Genomic DNA, 15,476 nt, shown 5'->3' with positions numbered 1-15,476 from the left:
CAGTCTGTAACCTTATTGAGGCTTCTGTCTGCCTCCCCCACCAAGGGCTCTACATTGCTGTCCTTACGCAGCTGGCACCATTGGGCTTTGTACGGAGGACGAAAGATAACCCACAATGCTATGGAGAACTACATTTTACTAGGAATGTGTTTTCTTTTGAGAGCTGGCGGGCTGTATTTGCAGCACCCTGGCTAAAGGGAGTTTTCTGCTGGTTTTAGAGTAAGGAGAACTCATTCACACAGAAGGCATAAAAACAAAATTAAAATAAAAATATACCATACGCAGCAGCATTAGCAGAAATTATTATATAACGTGAGATGGTTGTGGGAGGTTGAACAAAATTCACTGTAGGTAGCTGTTATTACCCTCATTAAAGAAGCCTTGCAACTAATTTCTTCTGTTCTGACCCTGCTATTATGCTTATTGCTTTTTTGCCATTTCTTACTCAGTGCTACGAAATTACCTCCACATTTGAATCATAAATCAGCAAGCTTCCAGCTCAAGGACAGTTAATCTTGCAACAGCAGAAAAGATTGTGAGCTATTTTAATGCCGTAGTAAGTTATAGTCTAAGTCTCCCCTTGAAAAAGTGGGTCAAGAAATCTCAAGCTCAAACTGGGGGAGATGGGGGAATGACATACGGACTGAGAGCTTAGCTGGTACTGTCTCCCGCTTGAATTCCCAAGGGTGTCACATTCCTTACCATCAGTCTAGCAGCACTTGCTCAGGAAGGTGAGAAATTCTTTTCTGTCTGAAAACATGAAAGAAGGCAGCAGCTGACACTACGGCAGCAGCCACTGCAGCAAGACAGGAAGGGCCATGTGGTTCCCAGTCTTAGTGTGGCGGAACAGGAGCAGTACACACAGGACGGGGCATGGGATCAGAGCAGTACAGGTTTCTAGTGGCAGAACATATCCTATGGTTGAAAAGTCGTTAGGATTAAAGCAAGATGTAAAATTAAACCCAAATAGATAATCCAGAATAACAGCATGGAGAGATAAGCCCTATAATCTTATAAATCAAATGCAAATACTGAGCTCTAACTTTGGATTACTGTTAATCAGTTAAGCTAGCATAGCCCCATTCTTTTATCCAATGCTACCTGAGTATAAAAAAAAAGAAGGCAGAAAGCTATAAACTCCATTAAGGTATTCAGACTCAAGAACATAAAAATCTCCAGACTCTCTTTAAAATATTCTATTTGGGTTACTCCAGACAGCACCATCCCAAAGTGACCACATGCCAACGTGTCTCAGAGGAACCGGGTACACATTAACTATACATTTATTGCAGTACTTCCCCATTTCTCCTCCTTAAGTTTTGTTTTTTCAATTTTGTTTGGTTGTTTCGTTTTTTTTTTTTTTTCCCAAAGCACATTATTTAAACAAAAAAAAGGCATGTAAATGCCTTGATAAATAATACTCTGAAGGACACAGTTCAGAAGCCACTTGGTGGCACTCTGCCCATATGAACGATTTTGTCACTAGGCAGATCGACAGGCTGTGGAACGTCCACCCACCCCCAAGGTCCCCATGCCAGGGGGTTCCCTGTCCCTCCAAGTCCCATGAAAGATGCTTTGCTCCACTCCTTCCCCTTTTTATAGAAGCCTGTATGGACTGCAGAAAGCATCACTAGTTAAAAGTCTAATCAAAACAAGTCAGAGCCCCCTTTCCACCTGCAATTCACTCTTGCACTACTTCAGTAAGAAAGAACTTGAGCCTTCTCACAGTGAATGGATGGAGCAAAGAAAGGAAAGGTAGAAGGAAATATATGAGAAAATATGGTGCAGGCAGCTACTAGGAAAATGAGAGATGATAAACTCTTGGAAACGGTATTCCCTAGATAGGGAAGTTAAGACAATCGGCAGCTAACGAACAGTGACTGAAGTACCAGGTGAGGCCAGAGTATTCCCCCTATTGCAAGCTTCACCCAAGAGCAGCCCAAACCACCACATTTCATACCTCTGAAGTTCAAACTCACCTGTGAGATATTTTATCTTCTGAAATAAGGTAACAAGCTATAAGGTGCTACAATAATCAGTTATCTTTATCTGCTTCTATCTCACTACTCATTTATACAAAAGTCTAATGCTTCTTCTATTTCAGGAGACAAGGAAGGAGATAGAAAACTACTTTTATGACAAGACAGCAGTACAGAAGGGGCAGCTTTATGCACTAACTTCTCTAAAGGAAGGAGGAGCAGGTAGTACTAGTTTTACTCATCCAGCAGAACATGCCCTAGAAGCTGCCTTCTTGTATGCCTGTTAAAGTTTACCCATCATACAATTGGGAAAACATATCAGCCCAGGATTAAACCAAGTTTTTAGTTGACTATCTTATAATTTCTAGAATACAATATATAATATTTACTCAGCTGCATAGTGGCAGCCCTGAATTCAACTCTGCCTGTCGTGACAGGAATTTTCAGTCATGTACCCACACCCCCTTTTCCTTGGCAGTGGAAAAGAAGTGGTAGGTATTAGGATCCAGAGGACACATGCCTAAACTCAATACATACAAAGGATAAGACCCTTTACTTTTCCAGCCCGTCTTTGCTTCATGCTTTTACAGTAATAAAGTGACACTCCATACTGAAATTTCACATCAGGATCTGGTATCACATTATGTTAAAACTTCTCAAAATTTGAAGGGATTTATTGCCATTTGGAACATGTTTATTGTTCAAAAAAAACCACTGCACTGGAAATAAAATCCACCATATACATTCTTTGTCGTCTTTTCTTTACATCAGTGTAGCTTTCAAGCAAGTCATGCAGGAAAACCACTCTCCTGATAAAGTCAAGAACTACTGAAAGGCACCTCATGTCCTTCAGATCTTAGACTCCAAACAAGCTAAGTTTTTGCCTGTGTAAGGATTACAAACATCTAGAACAACTCAAACAGTAGGGGGAAAAAAAAAAATTCATTTATAACTTCAAGAACAGCGTCAGACTTCGTTGCTTTCCTTCATTCAGTGCTAGGCTTTTGCTTTTCTGAGTCTTCTTTAAATAATGTGTGACTTAATGTATGTGAATGAAGTCTCTTCACTGAGACAAGGCATGCAGTAAGGGAAAAGGGAAAGCTGGTCACTTCCAGGGTGCCTGTCTACACATTTGTTCTTGTAGATCAGCAAGCCACTGCTTAAGTAAAAAAAGAGACAGAATAGGAATGAATGCACCCAAGTTCAATGGCTTTTAAGAATTTGTTAATACATAGAACAATGATACCACCTACAGTTCTGTTTACTGACCTCATGTTGATTTGAAAACAAGTTTTGTCAAACCATCACAGGCCGCTTTTGTAGACTGTTAGATAAAAAGTTGGTTTTCAAATATTGCTTGTTACTTGGATGACTAACTCTTTATTAAAAGGGTAGTTAATTAAGGCCCTGTAAGGCAGCAAGACTTCAAATGCAACGGTTTACATTGCTGAATAGTACTTTTTAAACGGCAAGATAAAAAAAATGTTAGTAGAAGGATTCTTGGTGGGGTCATATTCATAACACGTATTTCTGTTTTATCCCCACTGTAATTGTCACAGCAACTGTAGATGGCAAGTCTTCCTTGGTTGTAATTCAGGATGAACACATTCCCTGGCTTATTCCAAGTTAAATATTTAGTTCTTTTTCTCCAACCTGCCAAGAGAAGAACAGGTTTTGTAAGAGGGAATATTGAACTGCAATTGCTATTAAAAAAAAAAATCCAGACTTACAGTAGAACTTTAATTAAGGACACCTGGCCAGTTACTTATGCAAAGGTCCACTTACAGGTTTTGCTCAATCTCATTTTGTAATTTATAGTTCAGGAGGCTTCATCCTCTCCTTGCTCCACATAGATTTCTTGGAACCAAAGAGAGGAAAGCCATAATCCTGAATCATCAGGATTGCCTGGAGCAGTGTCTGCACTGCCTGCTACACAATGAGGGTATGAGACTGCCTGCAGTCTGTTCCCTGGTCACTCAGCTGGATTGACCCCATATATAGAAGACAGCTTAGAGAAGTTTTGCTTGATTTCTTTCAGACATACAACTCCTTCAGTTTTATGGGTGCTTCCATCTCAGGAATTGGTTACTGAGATGGATGCATGCAGACTAATGAACATAATATATGAGACAATCCCCCAAAATAGTCAGCAGCTGCTGAAAGCCCTGTCTACATCCATGACCATAAGGGTTTTCAGCCTTTTCTGTGTGCACCTCTCAGAAGCTTCAAAGGAAGTGCAAAGGAGGTTCAGCCTATTGACAACAAGCTTGTTAATGTTTGTAAAAAGTAATGAAGTTAAACAAGTTCAGAAACCACGTAGGTGTTTGCACCAGAGCTAAAAGCCACTAACAGTATTCCAAGAGCCATCAGTTTATGACTTCCCCTTTTTAAAGTGACTTGCCTGTGTTTGATCAGTCGTCCTCCTTGAATAAGTTGTGCAACTTCATTAGTGAAGTGGCATGCAAAAAGCAGCCAGTTCCTTGGCTGCACTTTGTAGGCAAACCTCATGAAAGTCAAGGAGTAACAACACAGTGCTGCAAAACATGGTGAATATTGTTAGTAGGTTATTTTTAGTATCTGCATTTTGTTGAGGCTTAATTTTCATACTAGTGGAATGTAATGACAAGTAGAACACTTCTCACTGCTTTTGAATTTTCCAATAATCCTACAAGGTTGTCCACTTTGAGGATCCAGTGGAGGAAAACATGGAACAGTGCTAGTTTTTGCTGCATAAGAAAAAAAAAAAATCTATGGAGATGCAGCTTTTCACAAACACTGATTTTCCTCATACGCTTTCCTGTGATGCAACTGAAGCCTTTTTAGTTTATTGCCTAAACTATCTCAGCCAGAGAGTAAGAGTTAATCCCAAGGAGACATGGCCTGTCCTATACAATTATTCTGACAATTTTTAAGACACAATATTTTTTAAAATACTAGTTAAATACAGTTCTTACTGGGAACTCTAAAATGGACTTTAAAAGGAGGAGATTTCCATCCCCAGGAAACCATGAACATTCAGAAGCATAAAGCTTTGTTAATTGCTTTCCAGGAAGACAAGAAACAATTTTAATCTCCTCTCCTGCCATAACTGCATGTAAATACAGGAAGTCACAACCCAAGAAATCACTAGTTTTGCAAAGTTCATTTTTAGCTTTCTGACAGGCTTAAAGAAAAAAAAAAAATCAAGAAATTGGTCAAGAAAATAGCTTTTTTTTTTTAGGTACAGAACCTAGAAGTGGGAAAAAAATATTTGTACACACACCATCATATATACACTTAAAAAAATTTAAGAAGTGTCTTAACTTCACTGAGCTGGGTAGCCACCACCAAAGGGCTATTTGCAGAACAGTTTCACTACACGAGAGACTATTCAAACTGGTCTTCCATCTCTAGGAAGTGATTAAGAAACTGAATTACTCTAAGCAAAACCTAGTGAGCATGAGGCTACAAATTTCCTTAACCCAAAGGTATTTTGCTTCAGGGAGAAGAATTACTCAGAATTAAGTTATTAACTGAGTTAAGGAAGAGGCATAATGCCAAAATTAAGCTAATGAATTAAAGCTATGAGATTTATGATCCTAGAGAGGTATTTGAACAATAAATTACAGAGACAGACATCTAGGCAAAGCTACACATGTTCCAAAAAAGGCGGAAAAAATATTGCTTATGCATTTAAAAATAAGTTCTCACTCTATTCCGTTAAGAGTGTTGTAGTTTAGCCCTCCTCAGGGCCAAGCTATGCAGTTTTTCACTAACTCCCCCCACCCTCTGAGGGAATGAGGGAGGAAAAAAAATATAACAAAAAGGCTCAAGGTTTGAGATAAGGACAGGGAGAGATCATTCAAGTTACTGTTATGGGCAAAACAGACTGAACTTGGGGAAAACTATTTATTTATTACTATAACAACCGAAGTAGGATAATGAGAAAGAACAAAAGAACAAAAAAAAAAAACACAACCACCCAGCTTCCTCCAGCTCTCCTTCTTCTCATTTCAAATTATCTCTACCTCCTTCCCTCCCACAAGTGGCACAGGAAGGAATAGGGAATGGGGTTTGCAGTCAGTTCATTTTCCACTGCTCCTTTCTTCTCAGGGGAAGGGAATCAGAATAGTTTGGGTTGGAAGGGACCTTTAAAGGTCATCTAGTCCAACCCCCCTCCCCTCCTCCTCCAGTGTGGGGTCCCTCCCACAGGCTACAGTCCTTCACAGAGTGCTCCAGCATGGGATACTTTTCCACGGGGTGCAGTCCCTCAGTAACCAGCTGCCCCAGTGCAGGCCCTCCATGGGCCACAGCCTCCTTCACACATCCGCCTGCCCCGGCGTGGGGTCCTCCACGGGCTGCCGGTTGATCTCTGCTCCTCCGTGGGCCTTCATGGGCTGCAGGGTAACGGCCTGCCTCACCACAGGCTGCAGGGGAGTTTTGTCAGGAGCAACTTTACTCCTTCCCCTCCTTCACTTGGTGTCTGCAGCCGTTCCTCTCAAGAAGTTCTTCACAATCAGACACCTCTCATTCTCTTCACATCTCCTCTCCATCCTCTCCACCTTCTTGTGGCTGGGCTGGGCCAAATTGGGCCCAGATGACCACCTCCTCCCTCTCTCTGCCCCTACTTCTACATCTTCAGTTCTTTTTTTAATTTTTTTTATTTCCCCCCTTCTTAAATACGTTATCACAGAGGCGTTATCACTGTCGCCAGTGAGCTTGGCCCTACCCAGTGGCAGGTCCACCCTAGACCCAAGGTGGGTCCACTGGACAAAGGGGAGACTTCCAGCACCTTACTGCAGAAGCTGCTGCTGTAGCCCTGCCCTGCTACACAAAACCAGCACAAAAAGTCAGGCTAAGCCTCTCAGAACTGCTGTGCAAGGATTTAGCCTCCCTCAACTGCTTTTGGCACCCTGCAGACCAACCATTAGCGTTTCTTCACTTTGTCAGTGTTGATATTTAAGTTCCACGCTAATCACAAGGTATCATTGTTCTTGATACAAAGAAAAAAGTTGTGGAAAGTGATGCATTCTGAATCAGTGCACGCAATAGTATATGATAACAAAATAATTACACTTTAGAAGTGAGTCTGGTGATCAACCTCCCTCCCCCCAAATTAGTAGAAAGCCCTCTGAAAGAGCACTCTTCAGAGACTTCTCAGTACTCCAACTTTTAAGTGGCCTCTGAAGTTATATAACAAGGTATTTAATATCTATATCTGCTTTGATCACAAGTTTGCAAGCAACTAATAATAGATAACTGCTTGAAGGACAGAATCTGTGTTCTGTAGTCAGTTTACTGGCAAGAAGTTTGTCTCAGGTCTTACCAAATGTCATTCGGCCACTAATGATTTCTGGAGATTTCTTCATGTCATTAATAGCAGCAATAGGAAGTCCCCAGTTGGCAACTGGCCCCCAAAAGTGCTGTAAAGACAGAAAAGGAAAATAAGATCACACAGAAACACAAGTCTCCTGCAGTTCTTACAGCTCCAGAGGACAGGGTTAAGGGTAAAATTTCAAGTTAAGACAGGGACTGCTTTTGATCTAAGGGAGAAAAACTTAGAAGAAACTCCAGAAAACTGGAGAAGAGGAGGCTCTGGGGAGACCTGATAGCGGTCTTCCAGTACCTCAAGGGGGCCTACAAGAAAGATGGGGAAAGGCTGTTTAGTAGGGCCTGTTACGATAGGACGAGAGGTAATGGTTTTAAAATAGAGGGGGGTAGATTTAGATTAGAAATTAGGAAAAAATTTTTTACAATGCGAGTTATAGAACACTGGAACAGGTTGCCCAGAAAGGTGGTGGAGGCCCCGTCTCTGGAAACATTCAAGGCCAGGCTGGATGAGGCTCTGAGCAACCTGATCTAGTCAGGGATGTCCCTGCTCCTTGCAGGGGGGTTGGACTAGATGACCTTTGAAGGTCCCTTCCAACCCAAAACATTCTATGATTCTAACTAAGCCCTTCTTTTAGCAGGATCTAGTCTTCTGGAGGGAAGGAAGAGCAACCCACCAACCCACTCTGAATCTTCTTCCTGTCTCAAGAGGAACTACTGTAAAGCCACTGAAATGCAGTTTTGTGTAATTATACCTCACCAGTCTGATTGGTATAGTCATATAATAACCTCAGATTTACAGCTCACTTCTGTGCAGAGAATTCACATTCATCTCTTTCAAATAAGGCTCCTCAAAAATGAAATGTTCATCTGCAATTGCTGAAACAACTTAGTGACTACTTAAAGCTCAGTGATTAGATACAAGAGTAGCGCAGCTAGCTACAGGTGTGTACACAGACAGAAAAACACAGACAAGAAGGGGAAAGAATTAGGTCAGAAATTGACAGGAGCTCAATTTGATGGGTATTGTCTAAAAGACTCCAAACTGATAAAGATAGTGTTATAACTCCAATTTCCACTACTGTTATAATGCTTCAGTGGAATTATTTCCACAAATTATGCATGCAGTACCTACATCAGCTTCTCCTAATGGCAACTAAGGATGCTAAAAAGTAACTTGGCTGGATACAGCAAAAGAGATGCACCTTGCAAGAAAAAGCTTTGCAGATACCAAATACACCAATTCTCTTGACATTTCCCTTAAGTGTAACACTGCAGATACTACAATGATGAGGAATTGTCAGTGGATACTTAAGTTTCTTGCCAGTCTGGATATTAGCTTGTAACAGTACAGTAGGATTAAAAGCCACACTTGCTTCCTGCAGATTTGGGCTGCAATACAAGAAAAACCTCACTTTTTTCTATACTTTTTTTTTAGTTAAGTTGTAGACACTGTTTTGGTAGTTTCACCACAGTGCAATATGTGGTTATTCTGCAAGTGTAGTATTTCTGCAAGTGTCTACAGAATGTGTATTGGTCCAAACTCAGGTTTATATTAAGAGTATTTTGAAGAGTGCAATAAATGCATTTGTTTACTATATTCCTACTGATAGGAAAACTGACATCTGTAATGGTTAAAGCCTCTCAAGCACATGAGGGATAACAAGGCATAACTGAGAAGAGTTGTATGGCTACATGGTATTTACACTGTACAGCTATGGTTATACAACATAAATAAATGCACCTATAATACCACTTACACACAAGATACATTGCAACAGAACAAAAACATTCACAGAAATCGAAGTCAGCAGTGCACAGGATATAGTTTTAAAGGCTTTAATGTAGCTATTTAAGTAGTTCTAAAGGACAATAAGAGGACCAGAAACAAACATCTAATCACATAACCATGATTATGTGCACAGTAAGGCAGCATAACAACTTGTATTAGCAAGAGCAACCTGATCTAGTTGAAGATCTCCCTGCTCCTTGCCAGGGGCTTGGACTTTAAAGGTCCCTTCCAACCCAAACCATTCTATGACTCTATGACCACACTAAAGCAGACTGCAAAAGGTAACTGGTGAGGCAGTACATGTACTTGGCGAGGTTTTTAAGAGTCATTTCAGTCATCTCATTTAAACAATTGTAGTTTCAGAAAACTAAGTCTTTAATGCTGTAAACTTGTTAATTTTTTTAATCTATGAAACAATTACAGATTTGAGAGTCTGTGGTGACTTCTATTTTGAAAGTTAAATCAAGTCAACTTGGCCTTTTTACTTACGTCATGTACCATTAGAAAATAACCAAATAATACACTGTAGACTATGGACCACTTCAAGCTCAGGCTGCACAAGCTGCAGAATGATCAGTTCACAATCCCAGCAGCACTGCAGCAGTAACTTTCCTCTGCTGACCAAGAGGACAGATTGATTTGGAATCTCATCACTTGAGATGGTTATCCCATTTTAAGTGCCTCCAGGAAGGCAGCCCTTCAAAGTCTCCACACACAAGAATTAAACTACATCTATACAGTTTGTCTTTGGTCTATGTAGAAGAGCAGAACACTCCATAACATCATGATTTGCAGTATAAGAGGCATAAAGAAAAGTTATGAGAGTTATATGGTACCATTTATTGTCTGAGGCTAGTTAATAATAAGCCAAGCAGTTCAGTTATGTACCAGTATTGCTGCTATGCAGAAGAACGGCTCCAGATTGATCTGATCTCCTTAGCAAAGAGTATGGGGGGGAAAAAAATGAAGCCCCTTTAATTTTTCTGTGATTACTTCAGGAGACATTCTGAAGGAGCAAATGTTTAGTCACCTTAACCCTCAGACTTACGAATAAATAGTACTAGTGCATCACTCCTAGAGGTTCAAAGTATGCTTTTCAGGTGCAGGCAAGGTCATAACAGTGCTGAGGCAAAAAGACAACAAGTTACTGAAGCTAGGGAGAAAGTGAAACCAGAAGTCCCTTCCCTTTTCTTACCGTACTGTTTGAGCGGGCCATCATTGTTTTCCATTCAAAAAGCACATGCAAGAAAAAAAAAGAAAAAATGTTAGTTTCTTTCATAATGAACATAAAGAAGTGTACCACAAACAGAAGACAGGTAGAAGTCAGGAAACTGCTGTGGCATTAACCTTGGTTAATGTAATAGCGTTTAAACAAACAACTCATTTCCCCTCAAGAGCTGCCAAACTGACAAGTGTTTACTGCTCAAGTACCTTTTTCCTAGCAAGATAAAATCCTGTTACAGTCTCTGGAAGACATTAGTCCCCTGTAGACTTCAAAGCATCCAAGATGCCACTCCCACTAGTTTAAAAGGATACCAAAAGCCGTCAAGGTTTGCCCATGACAAAGCTAAACAGCTACAGTTCCTCTGTGGAGGCTTTGAAGAAGTTGCTTGAAATTCTTTGTATAACCGCATAAATAGATCAAATCAAACTCTGCCAGAGATCTTACTGATCTTATTTGTCACTAAGCTCAGGCCAACTGTGGCTGTACCAAACGTGAACTGAAAATGTGTTACAACTATCTAACATGTATCTAGCACTCCAGTCATGTATGGGGTTCATTTAAGTGACCATATAGGTACCAATTTATTTATGTAACAACTTAGTGATCTATGCATGAAAGCCAGACTACAGCATACATTTCAGACTGTTTGCTACTATACCTTTAAAAATGCTTCAGAACTTTTAAACATTCTCTTTCTGACAAAGATACTGATAGGACTCAGTTCTGAATTATGACTTATAAGAAACGAGCTGCTAATAGAAAGCCTGCTGCTTATTGCTGCTCGCCTACAACTCCCCCAGACTGCAGAACACTTTGTAACAGTCACTTCCCTCACACCAATTTCCATCTTCTTAGAGCACTGTTTTACAAATAGCTATGGTAAAGGAACAGTCAGGACTACTTTGGAAATCATACTGGATGTGCATTTCAGTGAGTCTTTGTTACAAACCACAGGCTGGTTCAAGGTGCTTTGTCGGGGTGTCCTTGACCAGTCTAACCACATGATTTTGTTTTCTTATTAGCTGAACTGCAATAATTAATTGAAGTTCAGAAGACAAGTGCACACTTCAATTTTTTTTTCATAAGACTTTGACAAAACAAGTTCAAATGTGTCTCTTGGCACAATATTTTTGTGCCAGCAGAAGTCAGCCTTTATTTTTAAAGGGGAAGTTGTTTTCAGGCAAGTGAAAGCCTAAAATAGAATCAAACTGCTCCTGTTTTAACAGAGTAGGCAGCTCTGGCTAAGGTCTTGCAAGGTTGTGCTCACATCCACGTGAGACTGGAACAGTTATTATACTCCTAGAAGAGGGCAGAGGAAGGTCATACAGACTCTTCCAGAAGCAAGCATTCAGCCCCAAAACTCTGCAGCCAGTGCAGCTGCATTAAATGCACCGTATCTAACAGCAAGAATACTGCAGCAAGTGCATGTGTCTATTCCTGAAGTGACACCATTCCAAATTAGCAGTTTCCAAGAACTACATTCAATCCCTTGACAAAGGGAACACTTTGTACTAAAGTTTCCAGAACTGTGGACAACAGTTGTTGGATTTACTCACTCCTTAATTTCTGTGTAAGTATCTAGACATCACAAGACAAACCACCAGCCGACCAATACCTAATACTTCTACTATAAAAAGGTTCTATTGGGGAAGATTTATTTTTCCAAATTTTTTGCATGCATTTTCCTCATAGCGGCAATGAGGATATTACTAGGCCAGAGACCATTCTGCAAATATAGATGAACTGTCACTACTTGTTTCCCCTACACTGCCATCCCCTAAGTGGAAAGAGTATTACTGTAAAAAAACCAGCTGCAGGCACTGTGTCCTTTAATTTCTCAAACAGACCAGTAGAGGACATTAAGTTCTTACGTACTTGTGTTTAAAGATTCACTAATGAGGAGAACTGAAGATCAGCTAATTTTACTGCAGTAATTATACTACTGATGCTACCTCTTTTAAAGTTCATTTCAATCAAAAGAAAGGTCCTAGACAGCTTCTGCCAACACAAGCTTTACAAGGAATGAACTATCTATTTCAAAGCCACCTACATTAACAGAGTCAGTACATTTGCATTGCTGTCGAGTCAGCAGGAAGAGACATTCCAGAAGTGCTCCCAAAGATGGTAGTCTCCATGCTTATTTTTCTATTACCAGAAGACTTCAGGACTCCTCAGGATTCATTATGTGACTAAAGTAATTTAGGCTTATATCACAAGATGCCAGAGCTTGTCTAGAGTGGCCTAGAGAAGAGGAAAGCTGTCTTCCTGGATGTTTTTCAGAAGATAGTTTTAAACCTTTAGGATCAGAAGTAAGAGGACTGTTGCCTACTATTAGTGGCTTAGATCATACAACTTTAGTGACAGCTGACATTTTTAGGATCTACAGAAAAAAAAATGCAACTTCTAGCTCACAATATATAGAGCTACCGAGCTTTCATATGCTAATCAGCTGGTTTTAAACTAACATTACTGCTGCATTTTGCAAGCAGCAGGAAAAATCTCCCTACAGCTTACAATCTTATTATGCTTACTTTAAAACATTAAGACACAGTTAGGGTAAACCTATACTCACATGATTTACAGTTATTCAGATCCCTATTGATCACCACTTGAGAGAAGCCAGATGTGAAACTGGCAGAACATTTAATTATTAATGACAGTTTAAAAAGTGATTTATCTTGTTTCCTTGTGCAAGATCCCAAAGCTAACCCACGATGTGATGTAATTCTAATGCCAGATATATCCACCTGAGAAAAGCAGCATGCATTCATTATGCTTGCTTCCATGTTTTCAAGTTATGAAGCTGAAACTGAAGCTACTTATTCAGACATAAGTCTGCAAGTTTTGATTGCCCCAATAATAATTGAACACTCAATTCCATCACTTTGGGTAACTTCAGTTATTCTATTTAGGGTCAAGCAATTTAAGACACAACTCAGTTTTAGGATAAAATGCTTATTTCGGCTACCTTTTCAGTCTTTGGTAAGGAAAAAGATACTTCCAGCAAGTAACTGTGGTTAAGAAGCAGCTGTTTTCTCTTCCAGATTTTTTTTTTTTTTAATTAAGAAACAGACTGCTGTTTTGCTGGCCATTTACATGCTTCACACAAATTCTGGTACAATAATCTAGATGTTAACATTAAAATGCATCTGTCAAGCTTACACAGTATCTTCAAGACTTTTGAAAGGAATCCACATAGAAGCCTTCTCTGACCTTTCTTCATCTTCTTTCCAGGATGTTCTCTTCCTTCTTATATTTTACTCATCTTTTTGCCCCACTTCTTCAGTGGAACTTCATTTTGCAAGTGCCAAGCAAACCCTTCTGCTTACTGAGCCTTTATAGTACAACCTCCTTTCCATGCAGGCTTACACCATCTCCTGCTACTTTAACCAAGACTAAGTTCCTCAGATAAACCGATATCCTCCTACGTGCTTGCTCAACATCAACATCAGTTGCAATAAATGCAGGCAGAACAGCAAGCAACAGCTATAGTGAGAAGTTGCTCAACCACTTTTATTACAAGAGCTCATTTTTATTTGTTTAGTTTTTGATTAACTGCTTGTCAGCCAAGAAAACTTCACCCTGCCTACTTGAGAGAGTTCCCATACAGCAGTTCAACCAGATTTAAGCAAGTGTGCCACAGCTGTACCTTCAAGACGTTCTTGTGGTTTCAGTTTGAGGTGCCGTACCCCTTACCACAGCACGCAAACTGAAGCTTGGCAAAAGCATCGAGCTGTCTGGGAAGCGACTTAAGCCACATCCCCACCAAAGCGGGGCTCTAACAAGCCTCTGAAAGAGGCACCTATATGGACACATACTCGGAGATTTACATAAGCAGTCTTAAGGCGACATCTCTTCCCAAGCTGGCTTCCGCCCGCACCCGAGCAAAGCTGTCGCTGCCCCTGCCTCGGGCAGCGTGTCCGCGCCCCCGGCTCCGGTGCCCGCAGCCGTCCCCCCGCGGCGCGGGCCGGCCTGCGGTGGGGACGGGGCAGGGGGACGGGGGGAGGGCAGCTTTCCGCCCGGGTGAGCCGCTGCGGGGTTTTAGAGGCGGGAGAGGAAAGGTCAGCGGGAAGCGCAGCTGCCGCGGCAGTTTCAAACCGCGTCCCCGCGTTTCAAGGTCAAGCCTGGTCTCCCCGGGGTGGGGCGGGCGGAGATTGACAGCCCCGGCAGCCTCCGCAAGCCCCAGTGACGGCACGGCGGGCCCCGCACCCACCTCCCCCCTCAACACCCCCGGAGCGGCTTCGCCCTCGCCCAACGGGCGCCCGCTCCCTCCCGGGGCCCTCGCCCCCTCCTCCTCCTCCTCCCGCCCGGCCGCCGGCGAGGGCGAGCCCGAGCCCGGTAGAGGTCAAACGACGCCCGCCCGCCGTCCCGCGCGCCCCGAGGCTGCGGGAGACGGGCGGTCGGGGAAGGGACACCGGTCCCCGCCGCTCCCCCCCGGCAGCGCGGCGGGAGCGGTCGCCCGAGGCGCGGGACTCGGCAGCCGCTGAGGGCGACCCCCGCCCCGCGCTCACCTCATTAGGTAGTCCCTGAAATCCTTGCTGCGCACATAGTCCAGGGCCTTGCGGCCCAGCGCCCCCGCCATGGCGGCCCTCGGCGGCAGGGAGCGCCCCGCCCGCCCGCCTCGCGCTCTGCCGCCACCGGCGCCGGTGACAACTCCCCCACACCGCCGCCCGCTTTACGGCAGCGCCCGCGCCACCGCCCCTCCCCGTCACCATGGCGCTCTGGGCGCCTATTGGCCGCGGCGGCCCCGCCTCCCTCCTCTCGGGCTCCGCGCCTGGGAGGTGGTCATGGGGAGGGGGAAAAGGCAGGCTGCCGTAAAGCAAGGCGGCGGGAGGAGAGGGGGACATTGTCGCAAAGCGCGACGAGGAGGGTCGCCATCGGCTGAGCTGCCGGCATTCCTCTGCAGACCGCAGGCGAGCGCCGCGCGGCGGCTTTCCGAGCCGCTATTGGCTGCGGGGCGGTGGCTGGTGGCTTCCCATTGGCCGCCGAGGGGCCCATCCCACCCCTCGCGGTGTCTCGCTCCGCCTCCCTGGGTGGCGCGCGGCGGGGGCGCCGGTGGGGCTGGGCGGGTACCGGCCGCCGCCGGGCTGCGAGGGGCGGAGAGGGGACGAGAGGCGGGGAGGGGTGGTCGCCCACAGCCCCCCGGTATCGGTGCCTGTATGCGCCGGTCCGG

The 15,476-nt window shown here is 43.3% G+C and overlaps 1 protein-coding gene across 1 annotated transcript; it reads right to left on the bottom strand.

Moving 5' to 3' along the window:
* Positions 1–2,653: 2,653 nt before the first annotated feature.
* On the bottom strand, positions 2,654–14,982 carry MPC1 (mitochondrial pyruvate carrier 1). The gene is made up of 5 exons (XM_086744986.1): positions 14,815–14,982; positions 10,274–10,277; positions 7,285–7,381; positions 4,381–4,513; positions 2,654–3,632 (listed from the first exon to the last, which is right to left on the bottom strand). Exons 1-5 carry the CDS (start codon positions 14,883–14,885, stop codon positions 3,614–3,616), a joined length of 324 nt encoding a protein of 107 aa, XP_086601112.1. The 5' UTR covers positions 14,886–14,982; the 3' UTR covers positions 2,654–3,613.
* Between the last annotated feature and the right edge of the window lie 494 nt (positions 14,983–15,476).

Source organism: Chlamydotis macqueenii, chromosome 3, assembly GCF_036417535.1.
Source record: "Chlamydotis macqueenii isolate bChlMac1 chromosome 3, bChlMac1.mat, whole genome shotgun sequence".
Taxonomy (NCBI): Eukaryota; Metazoa; Chordata; class Aves; order Otidiformes; family Otididae; genus Chlamydotis; species Chlamydotis macqueenii.
Note: the sequence above shows the minus strand (reverse complement) of the source record. Positions and strands in the feature narration are given on the sequence as shown.